Source organism: Bufo gargarizans, chromosome 5, assembly GCF_014858855.1.
Source record: "Bufo gargarizans isolate SCDJY-AF-19 chromosome 5, ASM1485885v1, whole genome shotgun sequence".
Taxonomy (NCBI): domain Eukaryota; kingdom Metazoa; phylum Chordata; class Amphibia; order Anura; family Bufonidae; genus Bufo; species Bufo gargarizans.
The window spans coordinates 461,202,070-461,227,634 of record NC_058084.1 but is presented as its reverse complement, the minus strand read 5'-3'; the positions used below and the strand labels follow the sequence as shown (position 1 = coordinate 461,227,634).

Genomic DNA, 25,565 nt, shown 5'->3' with positions numbered 1-25,565 from the left:
CAATCTGTACTCAATCCCCCATAATGAGAAATTGAGAACAGAATGTTAGAAATTAGGGTTGAGCGAACCCGAAACTGCAAAGTACCAGACCCGAACCCGGACTTTTTCACTGAAGTTCAGGTTCAGGTTCGGTGTTCGGGTGATTTTATAATTTTCTGTTATAACATGGTTATAACGGAAAATAATAGCATTCTTAAGACAGAATGCTAAATAAAATGGCCATTGAGGGGTTAAAATAATAAAAAAAAACCTCACCTCATCCACTTGATTGCGCAGCCGGCATCCTCTTCTTTCTTCAGGACCTGCAAAAGGACCTGCGATGACGTGGGGAGTGCGGTGACGTTACCGCAGGTCATGTTGAATGGAGATAGAAGGACCTGCGGTGACGTCACTGTGCTCACCGCATGGTGAGAGCGGTGACGTTATCGCAGGTACTTTTGCAGGTCCTGAAGAAAGAAGAGGATACCGGCTGCGCGATCAAGTGGATGAGTTTTTTTTATTACTTCTAACCCCTCAATGGCCATTTTATTTAGCATTCTGTGTTAAGAATACTATTATTTTCTGTTATAACAGAAAATAATAAAGTGAAGTTCGGGTCCACATTGACTTTGATGGGGTCTGGGTTCAGGGTCAAGTTCGGGTCACGAACCCGAACTTTGACCAGAAGTTCAGCCAATCCCGATGAACCCGAACTTTCACGGGTTCACTCATCCCTATTAGAAATCTTTGCTAATTTATTGACAAGGAAAAACTAAAATCTTACACTGATGTAAGTATTCAGACCCTTTTCTCAGGACATAAGTATTCAGCTCCTTTACTCAGGAAATAAGTATTCATACCCTTTACTTGGGACTTAGTTGAAGCCCATTTGGCAGTGAATACAGCCTTGGGTATGATGGGGATGATGCCACAAGGTTTGCACACCTGGATTTGGGGACTTTCTGCCATTCTTCTCTGCAGATCCTCTCAAGCTCTGTCAGGTTGGATGGTGGCTGTGGTGGACAGACATTTTCAAGTCTCAAGGACATTCACAGAGTTGTCCCTAGGCAGCTCCTGTGCTGTTTTGTCTGTGTGCTTAGGGTCAATGTCTTGTTGGAAGGTGAACCTTTGTCCCAAACTGAGGTCCAGAGTGCTGTGGATCAGGTTTTCAATAAAAAATATTTTTGTAGTTTCCTCCTTTTAGCTTTCCCTACACATCTGGCCTCCCTGTCCCCCCAGCATGATGCTGCCACCACCGTGCTTCACTGTAGGGATGGTATTGGGCAGGTGATGATTTGGCAGTGCCTAATTTCATCTAAATATGACACCTAGAATTGAGGCCAAAAAGTCCAATATTGGTTTCATCAGACCAGATAATCTTGTTTCTCACAATCTAAGAGACCTTTAGGCGCTTTTTTGCAAACTCCAGGTAGGTGTTCATGTGTGTTTTACTTTTTCTGTCCACTGTACCATAAAGCAAAGATTGGTGGAGTGCTGCAGTGATGGTTCCAGAAGTTTCTCCCATATATACACAGGATTTTTGGAGCTCAGCCAGAGTGACCATTGGGTTCTTGGTCATCACACTTACCAAGGCTTTTCTTCCCCAACTACTTTTGGTAACGAGTCATGGTTGTTCCAAACTTCTTTCACTTAGGAATTATGAAGGCCACTGTGCTCCTGAGAACTTTCAGTGCAGCAGAAATGTTTCTGTCCCCTTCTCCAGATCTGTGCCTTCACGCAATCCTGTCCCTGAACTCTACTGGCAGTTTTTTCCTCCTCATGGCTTGTTTTTTTCTAAGATGTCAACTGTGAGACCTTATATAGACAGGATTGTGTCTATCAAAATCATGTCCAGTTATCACGGTGCAGTTTACTGTGTCACTTGTTGCTGTGCAGGCTGGCAGCAGTTGCTCTTGTGTACTGGCTCTAGGCTGTTTCCTGTGTATACTTCTTTCTTGGGGCTGCGTGCTGGCTACGGTCTTCTGTGTGTGAAATGTGGTCTGTAAATGTTTACTCCCTGTGTCTGCATCACAGTGTTCCTAACACTATTTTCCGTGCAGGCTGGCTGCATGCGATCTTGCATACTGGCTGCGGACTGCTACCCTTGTATGCTGGTTGCTTGGGTGCTGCATGCTTTGGTCTTCTGTGACTGAATGTGGGCCTGTGTACGTGGATATTCCCGGTGTTTGTATCACAGGACAGTTCTCTGTCTTGCCATGTTGGCCAACTGCCTGCGATATTGAGTGCCGGCTGGGGATGCTTCCCATGTATGCTGATTGCTTGTGGTGCTTGCTGGCTACGGTGTTCTGTGCCTAGTGTGAGCTGCCTCCTGTGTTTTGTATGCTCTGTGTTCATGCAGTGTTAATGATTCCCTGGTCTGTGTGCTTAATTACCAGGTGGTCAGGTGCTCTCATTAACCTACTATATAGACCTGTGAGCTGTGTGCCTGAGGCAATCTGTCTCCAGCTTGGCTGTGTGCAGGGTGTATGCTCCAGACCTGAGTGTTTGCCATTCTAACCTGATCTGTGTCACCTGGTTTTTTTATTGATATTACAATGCATCGGCTCCTCATGGGTTCTGGTGTATTGTTCATGCAGCTCTGTCTGTGACAGCCATGCATCTGTTCCAGGCATCTATCGTCTGCCTGTGTTCGCCTTATTCTGTTCAGTATGTGGTTCATGTCTGAACTGTGTCCTATGTTGCTTGTTGTTTGGGTTCCAGTTCCTGTTTTGTTTTTGTGACTGGACCATTGGTGTTATGCACCAGCGTTGGTTACCTTGCAGGTTTCAGCCAGGTGCACCGGGACCATGCCAGGACGTAGCGAGCTGGTGAACTCTCGGGAAAGTCTATCCCCACTATCAGGAATACTGTGAAGATCAAGGGCTCACTTAGACAATGCCCTTAGGGTTTGGCCCCATGCCAAACCGGTGCACTTGGTCCAGTAGTGATCCTTCTGCCACTATTTTCCTTACCTGTTTGTCCAGGATTATGTCTTTCAAGTTTGGTCATATTTAATAAAGTCTTGTTTTGTCTTCTCTGATCTGTTGGCCTGGTTTTTCTATGCTCGTGATAAGCTCAAGGGTTCTGTTGATGCCCTAGAACATGACACCATGACACTAAATTAACCACAGTTGACTCCAATCAAGGTGTAGAAACATCTAAAAAAATGATCAAGAGAAATGCGTGGCCCCCAGAGCTAAATTGTAAGTGTCATAGTAAAGGGTATGAATACTTATGTCCATGCCAATTTTTTGTTTTTCCTTTTTAATACATTTGTAAAAATTTCTAAAATTCTGTTTTCACTTTCTTTTTATGGGGTGTTGAGTAAAGATAGATTTTTTTTTATTTTAGCAAAAGGCTGCAACATAAAATATGAAAAGGTGAAAGGGTCTGAAAACTTTCTAAATGCACTGTACGTTCAACGGGCAGTTGTCTAATGGGTATATGGCTTCACAATCACCTAAAATGGGATTGCAAGGTATGAGCATACGTAATACTCTAGATCAGCTCTACGTGTGTTCCATAGGCAATGGTCAACAGAGTTATACGGGCCTCCATACATATCTAGCATTTGGAAATTATTTTTTCAAAAAGTTCTGAATCTATTGAAGTCAATTCCGAGGACTCACTTCTCTAGGTAATCAGGGCACTTTCTATTCAGGGCCAAAATTCTCTCATCTCAATCCAAGTTGCTTTTTTTTTTACTTTAACAACCACATTTCAATGATTATTTCTGAATAAAGGAACACTAATCCTAGAAAAAACAATCAAAGTTAAAATTTTTATGATAAACTTGCTCCAGTGTTTGTATCAGGAACATGAAGACAATTTTGTGGACTACGATTCTACGAACAGTCTTGTAGAAATCTTGCAGAGAACATAGGGCTTAACCTCCTACTGATATCATTCATTTTCAGCTGGTGAACTGCTGGGGTATAGGGCTTAACAAACATTTTGCCCTTCTTCAGACAGAGGGCGGGGTCTCCTCCTATAGTCAGTAGCCTTACAGCTAGATATAGGACAATGAGGAGGAGCAGGGGACATGGCTGATCTCCTGGGACACATAAATAAATAAAAATGATGTGTTCTAACTAGTGTTAAGCAAAGTTTACAAAAATTCAATTCATCGCGCTGGCTGACGTGATGACATCATATGTCACAGCACACGAGATTTCTCACAGGATCTTCAATTAAGATAGCCGCGGAGGCCTCTTCGCGCTCAAATGGATGAAGTGAGTATTATTTTTTTTAACACCATTTCATAGAAAATTGATTGTTTCCTGGAGAACCCCTTTAAAGACAAAAGTTGGTGTGATAAGTTTAGGAATTTACAGACCTTTCACCTTGTTTTCCACCACTTTTTGGATTTACAAAGACGAGTAGAGGATGTGTTCCTGTAACTGGTGTAATCTAGAATAATTAAAAGGAAATTCACATAAATAATAATAATAATGAAATAATTTATAATAATAATCATATAATTATTAGATTTCTTTATTTAAGTTACTATACGTGAGATTCCTTTTATCATCACATGTGCCAAAAACTTTTGCACTTTTTGTTAGAGAACAGCATTCAGCAAAAAAAGAAAAGAAAAAAAAAACAGGTGATAGGGAATAGTTATTTTTTGGCCAAAATATTATTGACTGCTGAATAAAAGCACTGATTCCCCACCCCATTTGTTCTCAATTATTCTAGTAATATTTTTTATACATGAACAAAGGGTTTCAACAACATTGAATACCCAGCAATGGTTACTGTATAGTGATGCTAAAGGAGTCTCCTTGTGCTTGTGCTACATGATGGCGGCTTTTCTGCTTCAAGAGTATAAAGGATGAGAGTCTTGAATGTTAGATGTGAATGGTCTCAGATTTGCTTCTAATGAATTGTCTATGCTTATAAACTTCTGTACTGTATCAATGATCTAAACTTTAAAGGGGTTGTCAAACTATTATTACTACTAGTACTACTTTAATTACTAGTCAAACAAAAGAAAAGGCTCATGCTTTAAAATATTTTTAAAGTTAATACCTCACCAAACTCCTACTGATCCTGTTATGGTGCTGCCCCAATGGTAAAATTTCTGTCAGGAGGGACCAGAAATTACAGAGACCAGTAGGAGAACCAAAAAGCATCAGCACGAGAGTGGTTGGGAATCAATGGGACATTACTTTTCACTTAAGAAAAAAAAAAAATACACATTTTTCAAAAGTAGTTTACTGGCTGGACAATCCTTTAATTGTTTAACATACAAGCTGTTAATATGTGATTAAAAAAATGTTGATGGTACTTGTAATGGTGGTGACACAGACGCAACAGTCCCAATGCAGTAAGGTAGAAATTTATTTCAGCTCCACAGGGATTCAGCAAGACAACAGAAATAAATGTTCGGCTAAATAGAAATAACACCAAAACACATTCACCTGGCTCGGCTGGTATAATGGCTTAGGCCTCTGCCTCACGCTTCCAGGGTATGGTAACACTCAGCTCTGTTACCAGCCTGTAGACTGGTGGTGTCTCTCAGCTAGGTTGTTTGCAGAGAGACACTGCTGGTTCCCTCAGACTTTTATGTACCTGTAATGAGGGACTCTATCCTCATCTGAACAGGCTGAGTCTCCCTCACTCTCTGTAATAGAGTGGGAGTGGTGAATCCGACTACCACCTATTCACCACTCCAACCAAGCCGGCCCTGATTTCAGTTCAGCAACTAGGCTCCTGAACAAAACAACATTATCCAGCTTTTAATATCTCGCCCAGCTTAACTTTCCGGGTGAGATATACACTCCCTCCAATACAATACCTGCTGTCTGCCTACATACTGTATTCCCTTTAACTTTTGAAATAAAGAATTAAAAGAAATCTAAAAATACAAAGTAACAAACTCTGTCAATGGGAACCATATATGAAAGCACATATTACGTTGCTTACTGCAAATGGTAAATGGTTTGCATGTTTATAAAAAAATACATTTACAAAATAAATAAATGAAATTTAGATGCAAAACAAAGCAGCAGCGATTAAGCTCATTGAAATACAAAGCGTTATGTGTAATAATAATTGCAGTTGTCAAACATATAAGTAATACATTCACTCCTGCTTAATATAATACTGGAACTAATTAAAATTGATTAAACATTTCACGGATCGCCCTCTTGCATATTACGAAGGTATTGACATCCCGGTTTCTTTCATATTTCATCAATTTTAGTTATTTATTTCAATTTCCATAGCCATAAAACCATCTATTGTAGAGAAGGATAAACTAAACTTAACATGGCAAAGATAAAGTGCTTAGCCCGTGTCCCTATGGACTCAGGTTAATTAATGAGCCTCATCCTAAGGTTATACATGATCTATTACTTCCTCTAATTAGAAGTAATAATCATGATCATTATTCTGGTTAGCTAGAATGGAATAAGATGAATGTGCTTAAGTATGATTAATAATAACAGAAAAAGAAGAAATTCACATGATCACAGCCTAACGTAACATACAGTACTGGCGAGAAGTTCTATCATATTCTCATTTTACAGCTGGGAATTGAATTAACTGGTATATGACGATGATGATGGGTTTTTGTATCAATTTTTCCCCTCATTTACTGCAGTATTTTATGTTGAACGGCAATTTAAACCTCTTCCAAGATCATTGCTTTATCATTAATAAAGACTAACAATTTACAGATCACTTTATGTTTTTTAATCCTTCATTTATTTTATTACAGAAATACAAATTACAAAAATAATATAATAAAATAAAATACATTATTTTGCGGGGAAATATTTCAAAGGAATGTGTAATTAGAAAATTCCCTATTGTTTAAATCATGTTTTTAAAATAATTTTTAGTGAGATTTTTAAAAAATTTCCCTGTTACTATCTGTATTAAAAAATGTATGTAATGCAGCAATGTCCATACTGGCCAGTAGGTTTAATGGAAATTCATGATTTCTTGTTCAGTACAGGTAGCTTTTCAGTAGTTATTATCATTATCACCACAGGAATAATTAAAATGCCAAGTAACGCCTCTATGTCCTGACCTCTGCACAGGTCACAGAGCATGCCTAGAACACTCTCCCATAGAACCCAATGAGGTTCGCTCCTGTCCATTGTGTCTACGGCCCATGTAGCTGCTCTCAAAGGAGAAGAACTCTGCAGGATTATATACGTTTTGTTTTTTAAATATAGACAGTAACAATGAAAAAAAGAACTACCAAAAATTTTGAAAAATATGGTCTACTTAAAACATGATTTTAACGATAGGTCATTTTCTGATTACACAACCCCTTTAAGGTAAAGCAAAGCAAGTTAGACCTTGATATGTTACTAGATAAAACTTTTCTGATTCTTAATCATTGATAAGCACAATGAAACTAAAGTTTTTCTGAAAAAATTTAAACTAGAAATTATAAAAATAAACAGATACTATTATACATGTAATATTAACAAATATTATGGACTCTGTATGACATATTGGACTCTTGTGAAGCCTAGATCCAATTGATTAGCATGTCACAATTTGACACATTATTGGACCCACTATTTCTAATACAGTCTCTAAGGATGGGTTTCCATATTTAGGTTTTCTGATGCAGTTTTTGAAGCCAAAACCAAGAATGGATTATAAATGAAAGACACATAAAGAAAAGATTGATTGTCCTTGCCTTCTTTGAACCTATTTATGGCTTGACCTTAAAAAATCTTAACATGGAAACACAACGTAAGGCTAACAATTTACAAACATTTTAATTTCATTTTTGAATTACAATAATTTAAAAAAATTATAGATTTAATATTCAGTGATATTTTGGATTTTAGATATAAAGGGATTTCCTGGGATTTTTTTTGAATTCCCCCCAGCAGTATCTATAAAGAGATTTATATTTACCTGCTCTCCACTGCTATGCTATGGCTCTAGGGTTATCTTTAACGCACTTCCAGTCCCCACTTGTCAACTTCAGAGGATTGAGGTCACATGCTGCGCTGTAACAAATGACTGACCTCAGCCAATGACATGCCATTTACGGACCTGTAACCCGTGAGGCCAGTCATTGGCTGAAGTGGTCCTTGTAACCCAGTCTGTTGACAGTCAGGGACCAGCATGCAGTGAAGATAGTCCAGGAACCAGAGATCAAGAATGGAGTGGCTGGGAGAAGGTAAGTATAGATCTTTCCCAAGGTACCACTGTAGGGTGGGATTTAATTAAAAATATCTTGAACAACCCCTTTAAGGTATTAAAGGTAAACCATTGGGTTCTTGAGTAGCCCAGATTTTGTGGATGAGCAGTAGGAACTGGATATTCTTTTGGACATGCTTTTACAGTATATACACTAGTTTTCAACAAAGTACAAAATTCCATAATTATTACATTTAAATCTTAAATATATTTTGGTAAGAATTTCCTTTTTCCTTTTAGTTCTACAGAATTAGCAGATTTTACTGGTCATCTAATGGTCAATATGACATTGACAGTGTATGAATTATTTACCTTCACTGTGATTTTGGGACTTTTTCATTTGTATATTAACCAATTCCACTGGAAAGAGGGGTCAACTCTGTCTTAAAAAACATGTCCCTTTCCATATGCCCTTTCTTTAGGGTAGTCTCGTCATAGAGGGACCTCCCCCTGCAAAGTCAGTTTGTCTTGAGGTGCTTTGAGACAGATTTTTGTAGTAACTCAAAACTCAAAAGGGTTTTCTTGAGAGAAGTCCTTTAACCCTTCTTTAATTGATCAGTACCTTATGACATATACTCAAGAAACTCAATCTGGACCCCTAAGATCTTTAAACCCTATAATACTCAGGATCGGACTGGCCCACAGGAGAACAGGTGAATCCACCGGTGGGCCCACATGCAGGATGCCAGCCCCGGTCTGTGTGTACCGATACATGGATGAGAAGATGAGTATACCTCTGAGGCACTGTATGTTTTGACCACTGTTGTGATTGGCACTGCTGATCCTGTTACACGTTTGTCTTATGTTTTGCATGTTTTATTTGACCCGGGGACGGGAGGTTGGTCTCTGGATGTGAGGCGATATATATCAGCCAGGCACAAATTATTTGAAGAGCTGTACCGCCGGGGTCACTGCTATTGTTATTTTTCACATTGGTCCCCTGATGAGTCGGATTGTTGCCGAAACGCATCGGGACATTATTGGGACATTTTCATTGAAATTACCAGAATAGTAACAGGGTCCCCCACTGTAGCTTGACGAAGCTGGGCAGTCTCTATTGTGGCACAGGGACAAGGAGGGACTCTTAGGTAACGAGGTCTAGAGGGTCCTCTTTTGGGTGTGCATTGCCCCTAACTGCAGGGATCCAATATATTGTAGGGTCAGATAGTTGTAAGAGACCCAGTATTAGCCACCCGGACACCCCTAGCCCAAGGTTACCATTGGCGCAGCGATTTACAGTACAGACCAAAAGTTTGGACACACATTCTCATTCAAAGAGTTTTCTTTATTTTCATGACTATGAAAATTGTAGATTCACACTGAAGGCATCAAAACTATGAATTAACACATGTGGAATTATATACATAACAAAAAAGTGTGAACTGAAAATATGTCATATTGTAGGTTCTTCAAAGTAGCCACCTTTTGCTTTGATTACTGCTTTGCACACTCTTGGCATTCTCTGGATGAGCTTCAAGAGGTAGTCACCTGAAATGGTCTTCGAACAGTCTTGAAGGAGTTCCCAGAGATGCTTAGCACTTTTTGGCCCTTTTGCCTTCACTCTGCGGTCCAGCTCACCCCAAACCATCTCGATTGGGTTCAGGTCCGGTGACTGGGGAGGCCAGGTCATCTTGCGCAGCACCCCATCACTCTCCTTCATGGTCAAATAGCCCTTACACAGCCTGGAGGTGTGTTTGGGGTCATTGTCCTGTTGAAAAATAAACGCAAACCGGATGGAATAGCATGCCACTGCAAGATGCTGTGGTAGCCATGCTGGTTCACTATGCCTTCAATTTTGAATAAATTCCCAACAGTGTCACCAGCAAAGCACCCCCACACCATCACACCTCCTCCTCCATGCTTCACTGTGGGAACCAGGCACGTAGAGTCCATCCGTTCACCTTTTCTGCGTCGCAGAAAGACACGGTGGTTGGAACCAAAGATCTCAAATTTGGACTCATCAGACCAAAGCACAGATTTCCACTGGTCTAATGTCCATTCCTTGTGTTCTTTAGCCCAAACAAGTCTCTTCTGCTTGTTGCCTGTCCTTAGCAGTGGTTTCCTAGCAGATATTCTACCATGAAGGCTTGATTCATACAGTCTCCTCTTAACAGTTGTTCTAGAGATGTGTCTGCTGCTAGAACTCTGTGTGGCATTGACCTGGTCTCTAATCTGAGCTGCTGTTAACCTGCGATTTCTGAGGCTGGTGACTTGGATGAACTTATCCTCCGCAGCAGAGGTGACTCTTGGTCTTTCTTTCCTAGGGCGGTCCGCATGTGAGACAGTTTCTTTGTAGCGCTTGATGGTTTTTGTGACTGCACTTGGGGACACTTTCAACGTTTTCCCAATTTTTCGGACTGACTGAACTTCATTTCTTAAAGTAATGATGGCCACTCGTTTTTCTTTACTTAGCTGCTTTTTTCTTGCCATAATACAAATTCTAACAGTCTATTCAGTAGGACTATCAGCTGTGTATCCACCTGACTTCTCCACAACGCAACTGATGGTCCCAACCCCATTTATAAGGCAAGAAATCCCACTTATTAAACCTGACAGGGCACACCTGTGAAGTGAAAACCATTTCAGGTGACTACCTCTTGAAGCTCATCAAGAGAATGCCAAGAGTGTGCAAAGCAGTAATCAAAGCAAAAGGTGGCTACTTTGAAGAACCTAGAATATGACATATTTTCAGTTGTTTCACACTTTTTTGTTATGTATATAATTCCACATGTGTTAATTCATAGTTTTGATGCCTTCAGTGTGAATCTACAATTTTTATAGTCATGCAAATAAAGAAAACTCTTTGAATGAGAAGGTGTGTCCAAACTTTTGGTCTATACTGTATGTAGTGTGATTCATAGATTTTTCCAATATGATATAAGCAGTGTGGTTACCTAGTATTTCAGCATTAACCATCGCTCAATTTGGTTGTGTATTCAGTTAAGTAACTGAATAATCAGCAGTGAGGGAGGGAAAGGACCAGGTTTAAATATCCCTCCACAGATCACTTGACACTGCTGAGGTCACACCCAATCTCCACCCTCAGCCCAGTGAAGCACATGTGAGGGCTGAGAGTGTGCAGAGGAAGGAACCCCCCCTCATGTCTAAGTCAGGAGACATGACAACAGAAGTTCCCTGGCAACAGCTGACGCTAGGGTTTCAGGCGTTCCGGGACCCTGACCAGCGTCAGCGCTGGCAATGACGGCATCCCGTCTCCCAGCAGTACCAAGATCCGGATTGAGTGATGCTTGCACGTAAAGCGCAAACCTTTACTAGCTCCACCCTCCGGGGGTGACACCCCTCCCCTCGTGGCCAGTGAGGGATGTCCCGCCAGAGGGCCAGAGACCACCTGGGAGAATGAGAGACATGTCTTCGTGTGGTGACATGCTTCAGGTGAGACTCCGTCTGTCTCCTTGGCTGCCTGACAGATAATCCATCAACTATTGATTAGTGGGGGGATAAATGTAGAGAAACCCATGATCCTTACAATTAAGGGGCTGTAGCAATAAAAAGGGATCATTTACCTGTTGGGGGGTTTGGGGAGGCCCCCTTTCATGGATAGACCTGTAAAGGGAAGCCTACATACTTGGGTCACAGTTCCTTTGCTGCCCGGCCGCCGCTGCCTCACTCAGGCCCAAAGCTGTCAACATCTGCTTTTATACTGCTGCAGCTAATAACTGGCTGTAACGTTGCCCTGGCCCCACTTGTGTTATGTCAACTGGTCATGTGATGCAAGAGAGCCATGTCACTGCTGCAGCCAGTTATTTGCTGCAGCATCATCAAATCAGATGTTGACAGAGGAAGACCTAAACAAAGCACCAGCAGCTGGACAGTGAGTTAGTACCCAGCTGTGGGGAGCAGATAAGCAGGTCTTGGCAGGAGTGGGGTCTTCCTAACCCCCTTCAATAGGTGAACAAGCCCTTTGAACACGTTGTTTTATCAACAAAGCCCTTTCTGATCATAAAGCCTTGCAAATTAATCACTGCCGCTCTTGCTCCTGAAACCAGTCAACTGAAACCAGTCAATTGAGATGATCACTCGGGTCACTGGGACCACAGGAAGAAGAAATAGAGTCTTACATGCCAACCATTCAATTGAATGACTAAGCATGTCATTGGTGGCATCTTTTTGCAGCAACTCTCTGCTCTGACTAATAGGGGGCAAACCACCTCTAAAATATCTATTTGCCCTAAATCAACTCATGGAGAGGGCTGTGTTGTTGATACAGCGCCGTTCTGCAGCATGAGAAAGCCCTGAACCGATTAGAAGACAATGAATTGTATGAGAGCAGTGAAGATCAGTTTTTAAACTGGCTATAAAATTTTGAAGAGGCATTAATTGCAATAAATCTCTGAACTCCTCGTACTTAGCATGCCATTGCCAAATAATGACCAGGGAGACATAGCCAACTCATCAAATTTTATTGCCTCATAATTAGAGGCTCACACTTGAGGCAGAGCAGTGGGTTTTTATCATAATGTCTCAATTATTTGTTATTATATCCAATATGTCATCCTTCACCCTGGACTAGATTTTCTAAGAGTATTCAATTCACCCTGAAATGTCACTTTACTTATCATAGTGCTCACGGAGATGATGCGCAATTAACCCTTTTTTAGGGGGGAAGGGGTCAATCTTTAAAGATTCATGTAATACATACAGTATTAATCTCCAGTAGCAGTCAACATTTTTCATTTGCCTCTATTCACAGTCACAATACACTACCGTAAAGGCAAAAAACAAAACAATACAAAAAACACAAAAAAAATGATAAAGAGACCATAGCTATTTAAATCACTCCACTTTCCATCAACACTGAGAAATACAGACATGAATATACAATGTCTGTCCAAAAAAAATGTTGCCACCTGGATTTAACTAAGCAAATAGTTATAAGCCTCCTATTGGATAATTACTGCATGGGCGATTATCTTTCAGCTGGCAACAAGTTATTTAACCCCAACTGGTGCATTGAGAGACACATCTCGTGGTCGTGGAAAAGATGTTAGTCTGTTTGAGAAGGGTCAAATCATTGGCATGCATCAAGCAGAGAAAACATCTAAGGAGATTGCAGAAACTACTAAAATTGGGTTAAGAACTGTCCAACACATTATTAAAACCTGGAAGGATAGTGGGGACCCATTGTATTTGAGGAAGAAATGTAGTGGTGAAAAAAATCCTGAATGATGGTGATCGGCGATCACTTAAATGTTTGGTGAAATCAAATTTTAAAAAAACAACAGTAGAACTCAGGGCTATGTTTAATAGTGAAAGTAAGAGCATTTCCACACGCACAATGCGTAGGGAACTCAAGGGATTGGGACTGAACAGCTGTGTAGCTGTAAGAAAACCACTAATTAGTGAGGCAAATTAGAAAAAAAAGGCTTCAATTTGCTAGGGAGCATAGAGATTGGCATCTGGAGCAATGGAAGAAGGTCATGTGGTCTGATGAGTCCAGATTTACCCTGTTCCAGAGTGATGGGCGCATCAGGGTAAGAAGAGAGGCACATGAAGTGATGCCCCCAACATGTCCAGTGCCTACTATACAAGCCTGTGGGGGCAGTGCTATGATCTGGGGTTGCTGCAGTTGGTCAGGTCGAGGTTCAGCAACAGTATGTGCTCCAAGAATGAGGTCAGCTGACTACCTGAACATGGTGAAAGTGCAGCTTTTTTGTACCTGATGAAGGGGAGTAATTCCCCGAAACGCGTTGTATCGCTGCAATAAAAGATTCCTTCTTGACCCTGGTGACTGGTTGACGGTATTTCGCGCTGTGGGACGTGTTTTGTTTTTCTTGAACATGGTGAATGACCAGGATATTCCATCAATGGATTTTTTCTTCCCTGATGGCATGGACATATTCCAAGATGACAATGCCAGGATTCATCAGGCTCAAATTGTGAAAGAGTGGTTCAGGGAGCAAGAGACATCATTTTCACACATGGGTTGGCCACCACAGAGTCCAGACCTTAACCCCATTGAGAATCTTTGGGATGTGCTGGAGAAGGCTTTGCACAGCGGTCAGACTCTACCATTATCAATGCAAGATCTTGGTGAAAAATTAATGCAACACTGGATGGAAATAAATCTTGTGACATTGCAGAAACTTATCAAAACAATGCGAATGCGTGCCGTAATCAAAGCTAAAGGCTTTTTTTTGGTGGCGACTTTTCTTTGGGGACAGGCAGTGTGTATATATATATATATATATATATATATATATATATACATATATACAGTACAGACCAAAAGTTTGGATACACCTTCTCATTCAAAGAGTTTTCTTCATTTTCATGACTATGAAAATTGTAGATTCACACTGAAGGCATCAAAACTATGAATTAACACATGTGGAATTATATACATAAGAAAAAAGTGTGAAACAACTGAAAATATGTCATATTCTAGGTTCTTCAAAGTAGCTACCTTTTGCTTTGATTACTGCTTTGCACACTCTTGGCATTCTCTTGATGAGCTTCAAGAGGTAGTCACCTGAAATGGTTTTCACTTCACAGGTGTGCCCTGTCAGGTTTAATAAGTGGGATTTCTTGCCTTACAAATGGGGTTGTGACCATCAGTTGCGTTGTGGAGAAGTCAGGTGGATACACAGCCGATAGTCCTACTGAATAGACTGTTAGAATTTGTCACCAGCCTCAGAAATCGCAGGTTAACAGCAACTCAGATTAGAGACCAGGTCAATGCCACACAGAGTTCTAGCAGCAGACACATCTCTAGAACAACTGTTAAGAGGAGACTGTGTGAATCAGGCCTTCATGGTAGAATATCTGCTAGGAAACCACTGCTAAGGACAGGCAACAAGCAGAAGAGACTTGTTTGGGCTAAAGAACACAAGGAATGGACATTAGACCAGTGGAAATCTGTTCTTTGGTCTGATGAGTCCAAATTTAATATCTTTGGTTCCAACCACCGTGTCTTTGTGTGAAGCAGAACTGGTGAACGGATGGACTCTACATGCCTGGTTCCCACCGTGAAGCATGGAGGAGGAGGTGTGATGGTGTGGGGGTGCTTTGCTGGTGACACTGCTGGGGATTTATTTAAAATTGAAGGCATACTGAACCAGCATGGCTACCACAGCATCTTGCATGCTATTCCATCCGGTTTGCGTTTAGCTGGACCATCATTTATTTTTCAACAGGACAATGACCCCAAACACACCTCCAGGCTGTGTAAGGGCTATTTGACCATGAAGGAGAGTGATGGGGTGCTGCGCCAGATGGCCTGGCCTTCACAGTCACCGGACCTGAACCCAATCGAGATGTTTGGGGTCAGCTGGACCGCAGAGTGAAGGCAAAAGGGCCAACAAGTGCTAAGCATCTCTGGGAACTCCTTCAAGACTGTTGGAAGACCATTTCAGGTGACTACCTCTTGAAGCTCATCAAGAGAATGCCAAGAGTGTGCAAAGCAGTAATCAAAGCAAAAGGTGGCTACTTTGAAGAACCTAGAATATGACATATTTTCAGTTGTTTCACACTTTTTTGTTATGTATATAATTCCACATGTGCTAATTCATAGTTTTGATGCCTTCAGTGTGAATCTACAATTTTCATAGTCAAGAAAATAAAGAAAACTCAATGAATGAGAAGGTGTGTCCAAACTTTTGGTCTGTACTGTATTTATATGATCAATCAGGGAAATAGATAATTCAGATTGCTAGATTACACATTGCAGTATACTATAGGCTACAGTCAGAGCAGAGGAGTGTTAACATTGATAAATATTACTTGCAGTACCACTCCGAACCATATGGTGTGCTGTTAGAAGGAAACATGTTCTAAGTGACGCAAAATATGAATACTATATACTATGAATACTCTAGGGCACAATATATTGGTGGTTTATTGCTCACTTTACATACTGTACATTACTTCTCACTTCTGATAATTATGACATCCGGCACCCTTATCAATCATCTATTTTGGGCAGATGCTGGTGTTGGAGACTACACAATGGACATAAGGCTTTATCTACTGTGTAGTTTCTTGCAGTGGGATACCGCAGCTCAGCCCCTATCAATTTGACTTGCAGTACCCCGCCATGGCCACTCCACAGTGGACAGAACTTCTGCTTTTGCCACTGGTGGCTGCTTGAAACAGTTGATCAGTGGGTGTGCGGGGTATCAGACCCCTACAGTACAGATATAATAATAATGACTACTGTTGATCGAGCATCAAAGTGCTCTGGTGCTCTGGTGCTCGAATAGAACACTTTGGGATGATCTAGTGCTCTACAGAGCACAATGAAGGTCAATGGGAGAACCTGAGCATTAAACCAGGCACCCCCTGCTCTGAAGAGGGGAGGGTGTCTGGTTCATAGGAAAAGGTCAGAAATTGATGGAAACACCACTGAAATGGTTTGGGAACAGCATAGGGAGGATGTCTGGATGCATGTTGGAGTCCCAGGTTGCTGTTGGGAACAATGTTGTCCAAGTAGTACACCACTTTTACAGACTGACAATAATATGCACAAAACAGAAGATAAAATCGATTTTAGAGGAAAAATTGTTAGGAAACATTCTATCCTGTATATTTACTTGTATATAAAGTGCAAATGCTGTCAAAAATTACAAGGAAGAGGCACTCCGATACAACCTGTATATCACATAAAGGAGGGCCTAATTCACATTGTGGTACAATTGTTCAGGTAGTGGGACTTCTACACTCATAAAGCCTATGCACTAAGTGAAAAGGCTGCCAAAAATTACAAGGAACCGGCACTCCAATTCACCCTTTATTGCACATAAAAGAGGGCATCATACACACCCTTGAAAAATGGCCTGCTGGTGACCCTCAAAAACCATAGGCTCAAGGGCCTGCTGGTGACCCTCTAAAACATTAGGGGTGAGGGCCTGCTGCTGATCTGACCATCTAGAAAATTAGGGTTAGGGTCTACTGCTGAGCTGACCATTTAAAAAATTAGGAGTGAAGGTATGCTGCTGAGCTGGCCATCTAAAAAATTAGGGGTGAGGGTCTGCCGATTATCTGACCATCTAAAACATTATAGTTCAAGGTCTTCTGCTGAGCTGACCATCTAAAAAATTATGGGGGAAGGTCTTCTGCTGATCTGGCCATCTAAAATATTAGGGGCAAGGGCCTTCTGCTGATCTGACCATCTAAAACATTAGGGATGAGGGTCTGCTGCTGAGCTGACCATCTAAAACATTAGGGACAAAGGCCTGCTGCTGAGCTGACCATCTAAAACATTAGGGGCGAGGGCCTGCTGCTAATCTGACCATCTAAAAATTTAGGGGGGAGGGTCTGCTGCTGAGCTGAACCTCTAAAACATTTCGGGTGAGGGCCTGCTGCCGATCTGACCATCTAAAACATTATGGGCGAGTGCCTGCTGGTGGCCCTCTAAAACATTAGGGGTGAGGGTCTGCTGCTGAGCTGACCCTCTAAAACATTAGGAGCGAGAGCAGACTAATAAGCATGTTGATATGATGGAGGAGGATGACGAGAAAAGGAAGCTTGAACCATATACCCTTGTTTGTGGTGGAAGGAGTGCATGGGAATACAGTGTATTCATTACACCATAAAAGCCACATTTAAAGTGCCTTTATGTTCAGCCGCTTTCCTCTGGTGGAGTAGAGAAGTCTGGGGCAATCCAGGCCTTGTTCATTTTTAAAAGAGTCAACCTGTCAGCATTTTCAGTTGACAGGCGGATACACATATCTGTTATAATGCCACCAGCAGCACTAAATACCCGCTCAGACAAAACGCTGGCGGCAGAGCAGGCCAGCACCTCCAAGTCATAGAGTGCCAGTTCATGCCACGTGTCCAGCTTGGACTCCCAGTAATTGTAAGGCACTGAAGAATCACTGAGGACACTGACACGGTCTGCTACGTACCCCTTCACCATCTTCCAAAACGTTTCCCTTCTTGTGACACTAGGCCGTGCATCAGGGTGAGGGTGCTGGCGGGGTGTCATGAAACTGTCCCAGGTGTTGGAGAGTGTTGCCCTGCCCTGTTGGAACTGCTGTGTGTTCCCCTCATCTCCCCTCCTCGGTTGCCCAAGGAACTACATACTCTGCTGCCAGCGTTGTCAGCTAGAAATTTTTGGAGCAATTTTTCCACAAGGACCTTCTGGTATTGCACCATTTTGCTAGTCCTCTCCACCCTAGGAATGAAAGATGAGAAGTTCTCTTTGTAGCGGGGGCGAGAAGGGTGAACAACCAGTAATCGGTGTTGGCCAAAATGCGTATAACGGGAAAGGCAGCATAACATAAAGTTAGACTTTGCTGTCTTCGTAAGGAGGATGACTCAATCTCCTCATCTTATTCCTCCTCTTCGGCTCATCCACGCTGAACAGATGAAAAAAAAACTGCTATGGGTACTACCCTGTGTAGCGGAGGCAACCGTCTCCAGCTCCTCCTCCTCCTCATCATCCAATTTGCGCTGAGAAGATGATGGGTGGTCTGGCTATCACCCTGTGTACTGTCTTCCCCCATTTTCACCTCTTCCACATGCCAAGCGTCCGCCTTCATTGTAAACAGCGAGCGTTTCAGTAGACACAGAAGTGGGATGGTTACGCTGATAATAGTGGCATTGCTACTCACCATCTTTGCTGATTCCTCAAACTTGCGTAAAACCTCACTGAGGTTAGACATCCATGCCCACTCGTCACTTGTGAAGTGCAGAAGCTGACTGGAAAGGCGACAACAATGTTACAGCAGATTTTCCACTACTGCCCTCTGCTGCTCACAAAGCCTGGTCAACATGTGAAACGTAGAGTTCCAGCGCGTGCTCACGTCGCACAACAGTCGGTGAGCTGGCAATTTCTAGCGCTGCTTCAGCTTTGACAGATCGGCTGAAGCTGTGGATGACTTTCGGAAATGGGCATACACGCGGCGCACCTTCACCAGTAGCTCAGGAAAATTGGGGTAGGTTTTGAGAAACCACTGAACCATTAAGTTGAACATGTGGGCTAGGCATGGGATGTGTATGAGCTTGCCGAGCTGCAAAGTTACGGCCATTATCAGACAGAACCATGCCTGGTTGTAGGTTAAATGGCAAGAGCCACAGCTCAGTCTGGTCCCTTATACCCTGTCACAGCTCTGCAGCGGTGTGCTGTTTGTCACCTAAGCAAATTAGTTTCAGCACGGCCTGTTGCCGCTCACCCACTGCAGTGCTACACTGCTTCCAGCTACTGACTGATGGCTGACTGGTGCTGCAAGATGAGAATTCAGAGGTGGAAGTGGAGGAGGAGGTGGAGGAAGAGAAGGTGGGGTGTCAGCCACTAACGTAGGTGGTGGCAGAAATCCTGATGGACGTAGGGCTTGCAATCCTTGACGTCGGTAGCACCTGTACCTTCCCAGGGTACGACTCACTCCCGGCCTCCACAACGTTCACCCAGTGTGCCGTCAGGGAAATGTAGCGTCCCTGGCCGAATGCACTTGTCCATGTGTCAGTCGTTAAAGGGAACCGGTCACCTGGATTTTGTGTATAGAGCTGAGGACATGGGCTGCTAGATCGCGCTAGCACATCCGCAATATCCATTCCCCATAGCTCTCTGTGCTTTTATTGTGTCAAAAAAACAATTTTATATATATGAGGCAAGTAAGAAGCCCAAGGAACTGTGACTAATGTTTCCGGAGCCCAGTCACGCCCACTGTGAAGGAGCCCTGCACCGCCCCGCATACTCCGAATCTCTTTCTTGCTCCCCAACGTCACAAAGTTAGAGCGCCGTAATCTCGCTATGCACGAGCTAGCGCATGTGCAGTGTCGGCATTGTGTTGCTGGGCTGGGCTCAGAGTCAGAGAGCGCTGGACTCATCTCTGAAGCATGGAGGAGACAGGACTCATCTAAGGTTCATTTAGATTTATATAAAATCTTTTTTTTTTTTTTACACAATAAAAATGCAAAGAGCTATGGGGACTGTATATTGCGAATGTGCTAGCGGCGATCTAGCTGCTTATGTCCCCAGCTCTATACCCAAAATTCAGGTGAAAGGTTCCCTTTAAGTGGACCTTCCCAATAACTGCATTGGTCAGGTCAGGACACATGCTGGTGTAAGACAGGGACGGCACACCGGGAAAAATAGTGGTCGCTGGCAAGGGAGATTGCCACAAGGGGGTGCTCCAGGGAACAGTTGTGACTTCTACCTTTTGCCACCCGACTGCCTCTTCCAGCCTGTTGCGGTGTTGCTGATCCCTCCCCCTCTGTACTGCTGTCCTCGCTCGGCTTGCCACCTTCCCAAGTTGGGTCAGTAATTTCATCATCCACCACCTCCTCTTCCACTTCCTCACTTTGGTCATCCTCCTGACTTGTTGACCTAACAAGAACCTCACTTATTGACAACTGTGTCTCATCCTCATCATGAACCTCTTGAGACACTAATTGCGGTTTACTTATTGGCAACTGTGTCTCATCACCATCATCCACCTCGTGAAACACTAATTGCTGTTCCCCACCGTCATCTTCTTGTGACTGTGGATGCTCAAGAGTTTGGGAATCAGGGCACACTATCTCCTCATGTCTCTCTTCAAGTGTGCTTGGCGAGAGGGCCAAATCAAGGAATGGTGATGAAAAGAGCTCCTCAGAATATCCGAGTGTGGGATCACTTGTTTGCCAAGACTCTCCATGGTGGGAGGAAGGAGGATCAGGGTGAGAATTCTGTTGACCAGACTCTTGGCTACTGAGACTGGACTTTGTGGAAGACAGGGTGGTGCTTAACCGACTGGAAGCATTATCTGCTGCAATCCAACTGACCACCTGGTCGCACTGGTCTGACTTTGAGAGTGATGTACTGTGCCGCCCTGAAAACTGGGACATGAAGCTAGGTATCGTAGATGAGCGTGTTTCTTGTTCTCTGGCAGCAGGCACAGTTTCACCGCGCCCAGGGCCACGGCCTCTACATGCTCCATCAGCAGCACGGCCACTTCCCCATCCCTTACTGCTCGCCTTGAGCATGTTAAATGGTATATATGCTTGCAAGTATGTCACACATACAGTAACGCAGGTTTTGTAAGTGTATGCGCAAATAAATTAAACTGAATGTCACGGATATTTAGGATGTGCAAACATTATACAGGAGATGTAGCGCAGGTAATGTCGCTGTCACCAGCGGCGAAAAAATTAAACTGAATGTCACTGATATTTATGATGCACAAACGTTATACAGGAGATGTAACGCAGGTAATGTCGCAGCTGTCACCAGCAGCCAAACAATTGCACGCAATTTAGCCCTCGTTGCGCTAATATATTTCGCAGCCAGATAAAACAATAGTCCTTAAAAGGACTGTTGGGTCTCTAACACCTTTCAACACTTAAAACTCCCTAAAAAAACAAAACACAATTCCTCTCCCTACACTCTCGTCCCTTCTGCTGCAGCTTTCCCTGACTAACTCTAGCTATATAGCACCCGATGACGCGTTCCGGCCAGCCAATCACTGTAGTGGCTGTAACCAACATGACTACGGCAATACAGTGAGTGGCACTACTTCCCCGCACATTTATTGGCTGAATAGCAGCCAACAAACGTGCGGGGAGGAGACTCGAGCATTGCTCGAGTGAAAAAGGTGTTCGGCCGAGCATGCTCCCCCAACACTAATAATGACCTAGATACCAAGGATTGTAGGTCTCTCTGTCTCCAAATAAGCAGGGTCCCTCTGTATACACCATAAGTTTGTAAAAACCAAGATCATGTAAATCTATAAAGTCAATTATCTGGAACGAGCCACATGCAGTAATGATCCAGATCGGACGTGCTTATACAGATTCATTGCTTGTGCGCAGCACATCCCTGTATACAGAGGACAATCTTGCTTCCAGCAAACAATGATTTTACCTGCCGCATTAAAGATGCGATCACCCAATAATTGACGGCACGTTGCCAAGGCCAATTATCAGAAGCAAGTGCTCCAAGGAATGCTCATTCCCGATAATTGCCCCAGTCCTGTAAAGCGGTGGTGAGCGGTGGTGAGATATGGTGAGCGATAACCCCATTGTTTCATGATAATCCGATGCAAACTTCTGTAATAAAATACATCCCACATACATGACACTAAATCATATCAATGTTCCAGATCCAGGGACTACCGTTCAAGTAAACAACAATTATGAATCCAAACCTGGAGACCTTGTCCATCCACCGTCACAGAGTTTGCTCTTTGCATTTTTACCCTTTCGCCTGATTTATTTCCTTGCTGGGAACAGTTCTTCTCCCTTTTCAACGTTGACTGTCTTTCCTGTTAGAAGAATGACCAGTTTATTATGGCAGCATAATATTTAAAGGGAAACTTCACCTAGAGACCATTACCATATTTCATATAAAACATTTACAAGACCCTTACGGGTGATGATTTTTATATCAAGAATAGCTCTTTTTAAGGTCTCATGCAAACCTCAAATCTACGTGTATAGACCCTGCACTATGGCGAGTCCCTGCTATAGACATTCCATTCCATATTTTGCTGTATGGTACCTCCATGAGGAACAACTTTCTCCCCTAGAAACAATGACTTCTGTGGTGCTCAACCAGTTTTTTCAGAACCAGCTTTAAAGGTGGACATAGGAACCCTAGGTTATGGGCACTTGCACTGGTTCCACTACAACATCCATGATGGCTACATTGCAGATACATGATGGTATAATAATGGTGTATGAAATCTCACACAAAAATATCTGCAAATGTAATTTCATTAATTTTTTTTCTCCATGTTCTCCTCCAATTTTTAATAGAACACGGCCTCCAACCATCTCTCAAAAGTTGTGGGGACCTCTGTTCTGGAGAACACCTACATAGTAAACCATTCAGTGGAACACGCTACAAAAAAAAGTGGAGACATACAGTATGGAGTGACTGTACGGGCTCACAGATTTTCATGAGTGCTTTATAGCGGATCTGTACAATGAGGGTCCATGACTTGTCTTTGCACAGCAAGACTTAGAAATGTTACAACTAATCTAGATCCAATATCATGTAAAATGAGGGTGTCTGCAATTTCACATACTAAAAATTCCATTTTCATACACTCTGGGTTAATAAATGGGGTCCTCTGTTTGGAATTCTCATGTCTTGACCAGAGTGGAGAGTGGTTATAAAGAGCATCTCTTTCTCTGGAGGCAACCTATTGATGTGAATGGGCTCGTGTATTGCTTAATATCCCCTGTGTCAGAGCTGCAGGGAAATTGGACACTTACTCTTAGGTGATCATTTAGGTTTTCAGTATGGAGACTCTTATTGTTCTGATTATTAAGATTTTGAGTGTTGTTGAATATTATCAATAGACCCATCTAAAATAAAGGAACTGTCCAAAGTGGGAAACCCATGTCCTTGGATAACCAAAGTTGAATAAGATCTTTCAACTCTCATGAGTAATCCTTCGAAATGGTGCAGGCTACATTCTAGCTTTCCTGTGCAGTGAAAACTACTCAATAAAAGTTTGTGAAAACTTCTTCTCTGTTGTCACAGTCCTGCTAATGCAGAATTAAACTTGGATCTTTTATGAGAAGAACCTAACTGATGGGAGAAGATGGTTAGGGTGACCAACATCAAGATGGATGGAGTCAATCACAGAAATGAAAGAAGTGTCATGAAGAAGCCTGATGACCCCAAGCTGAGACAAGATAACCTGGAGCTACTACATCATCCTCACCATAATAACAAGACCTCTCGGTTGTTCTTGCCGTCGGTTCCAGGTTCCTCACTAATCCCTGCTGTCACCGTTCTTGTTATGACTGACATAGGCAAGAAGGACTTTTCTTGAATTTTAGTTTGGCATATAAGTGCATCTCTTGATTTTTTTGTAACTGATCTACTTACCTATATATTTATGTATATTAATTGCTCTTGCGATTAAATAGACCCTAAAGGGCTCTATTTATCAAAGTGTTTGAGAGCTGTGTGTCTGGGGGACTAATTAAGGAAAAATTTGATGGTACATCAAAAAACAGCTGTTCAAAACATTATAAAAGTCAGATTTGTGTATATTAAAGCACCAAAGTCAGAATTTATTCCACAAGGGTCAGGTGAGTTTGTGTTTATAGAGAATTCCTCTTTTTGAATGGGTGTCGAAATATAAAAATTCATTTATTGACTCTGAAGCGTGACGCCCTGACTGGGCATGAGAGCTCTCCTAACATTAGAGAGGCTAGGAGGTATGGGGATCCTTAAAGGGGCATTCTGGCTATATAAAGTTATTCCCTATTCTGGATAAGGGATACCAGTTCATGAGAACAGGGACCACATAACCTTTGGAGCCCCCTAAATAAGTGGTCGGTCAGGCCGCTCCATACATTTCTATGGGAGTTCTGGAGATAGTCAAGTACAGCTGATTGGACTGGGTCCCTCTCCTGGCACACCTTGTCAAACATCTCACTTTGCCGGTGGAAGCAGTGGCCAGCCAGACCACCATGTGGTATTTCATTGCACTCATGAATTAATGGTTGTCCTTATAAGGTCAATGCCAATGAGTGCTCTTTAAAGGGGTTGTCTCATCACATGGTCCCAGGGATGATCAGCTGATTGCACTGGGTTCCCTATCCTTGCACCTCTGTCAATCTCACTTTTCCGGTAGAAGCAGGCCACCATGTAATATTTCAATGCACCCATGAAAGAATGGCTTTCCTTGTAATACAAGGATTGCTTGAGTCAGCCCTAATGGCAACCACTCGTACAGGGCACCTCTCTGGTCTAGATGGTAGAGCGCATCCCAGCGTGAGGTCCTCTCCCACTGACGTCATTAGACAATCCGTTTAATAATGTATATTGTCATAACAGTCTTACCCGTGCACTGGTCCCTGACCAATCATGTGGCACACAGTAGTTGGGGGTCCTGTTGGAGATTTTTCACTTGGGGCCCACTTCTGAGTGAAATAGTAGACCCAAAAATACAGCTAATATGGACCTCGAGAAAACATTTCTTCATTCACAGTGTATCCCCGACTGTTGACTAACAACAGGTTATCTACTTGCTGTCAGTGAATGGAATCATGCTTGCTTATATTCAGAGGCTGAAAACAAGTATGGATCTGAGCGCTAATAGGTAATCAGTGTCAATTTGCACTTTTTTTTGGGTGTGGGGCGGAACACTTGCTTCCCTTTTCAATGCTTGTCAACTTTTTTGCTGACACTTTGGTGGGTAGACATGCCTCTTTTCCTAAGCCACACCCCTTTAATTTCAGGTCACCGCCCCCCCAACTGCCGAGGCTGGGTCACTAAATGACACTAGGGGGCTAATCTCCAGGAGGTGTCGGGGGGGGGGGGGAGGGGGTATTCTTGGCGCCTAGAAGATTTTAGCTAATTCTTTACGGAGGTCTCGCCTTTTTCCAGATGTTTCGGAAGCATGCCCTTTACCCCAGAAAGATCTAGTATGGGCAACGTCAACGCAAATTTTCAAGGTATCTGTGTTGGTCCCATGTTCACATTGCTGAGAAAGATAAAGTTTTGATATATG

General features: G+C 42.7%; 1 protein-coding gene across 1 annotated transcript in view; it reads right to left on the bottom strand.

The window, feature by feature from the left end:
- The window catches only part of DGKB (diacylglycerol kinase beta), a 638,462-nt gene that overhangs the window by 368,536 nt on the left and 244,361 nt on the right, over positions 1 to 25,565 (bottom strand). The window contains exons 14-15 of the mRNA XM_044295049.1: positions 22,239 to 22,355; positions 4,316 to 4,389 (exon numbers count right to left, since the gene is read on the bottom strand). Coding sequence (XP_044150984.1) covers positions 4,316 to 4,389; positions 22,239 to 22,355 — 191 coding nt within the window. The remainder of the gene's footprint in view (positions 1 to 4,315; positions 4,390 to 22,238; positions 22,356 to 25,565) is intronic.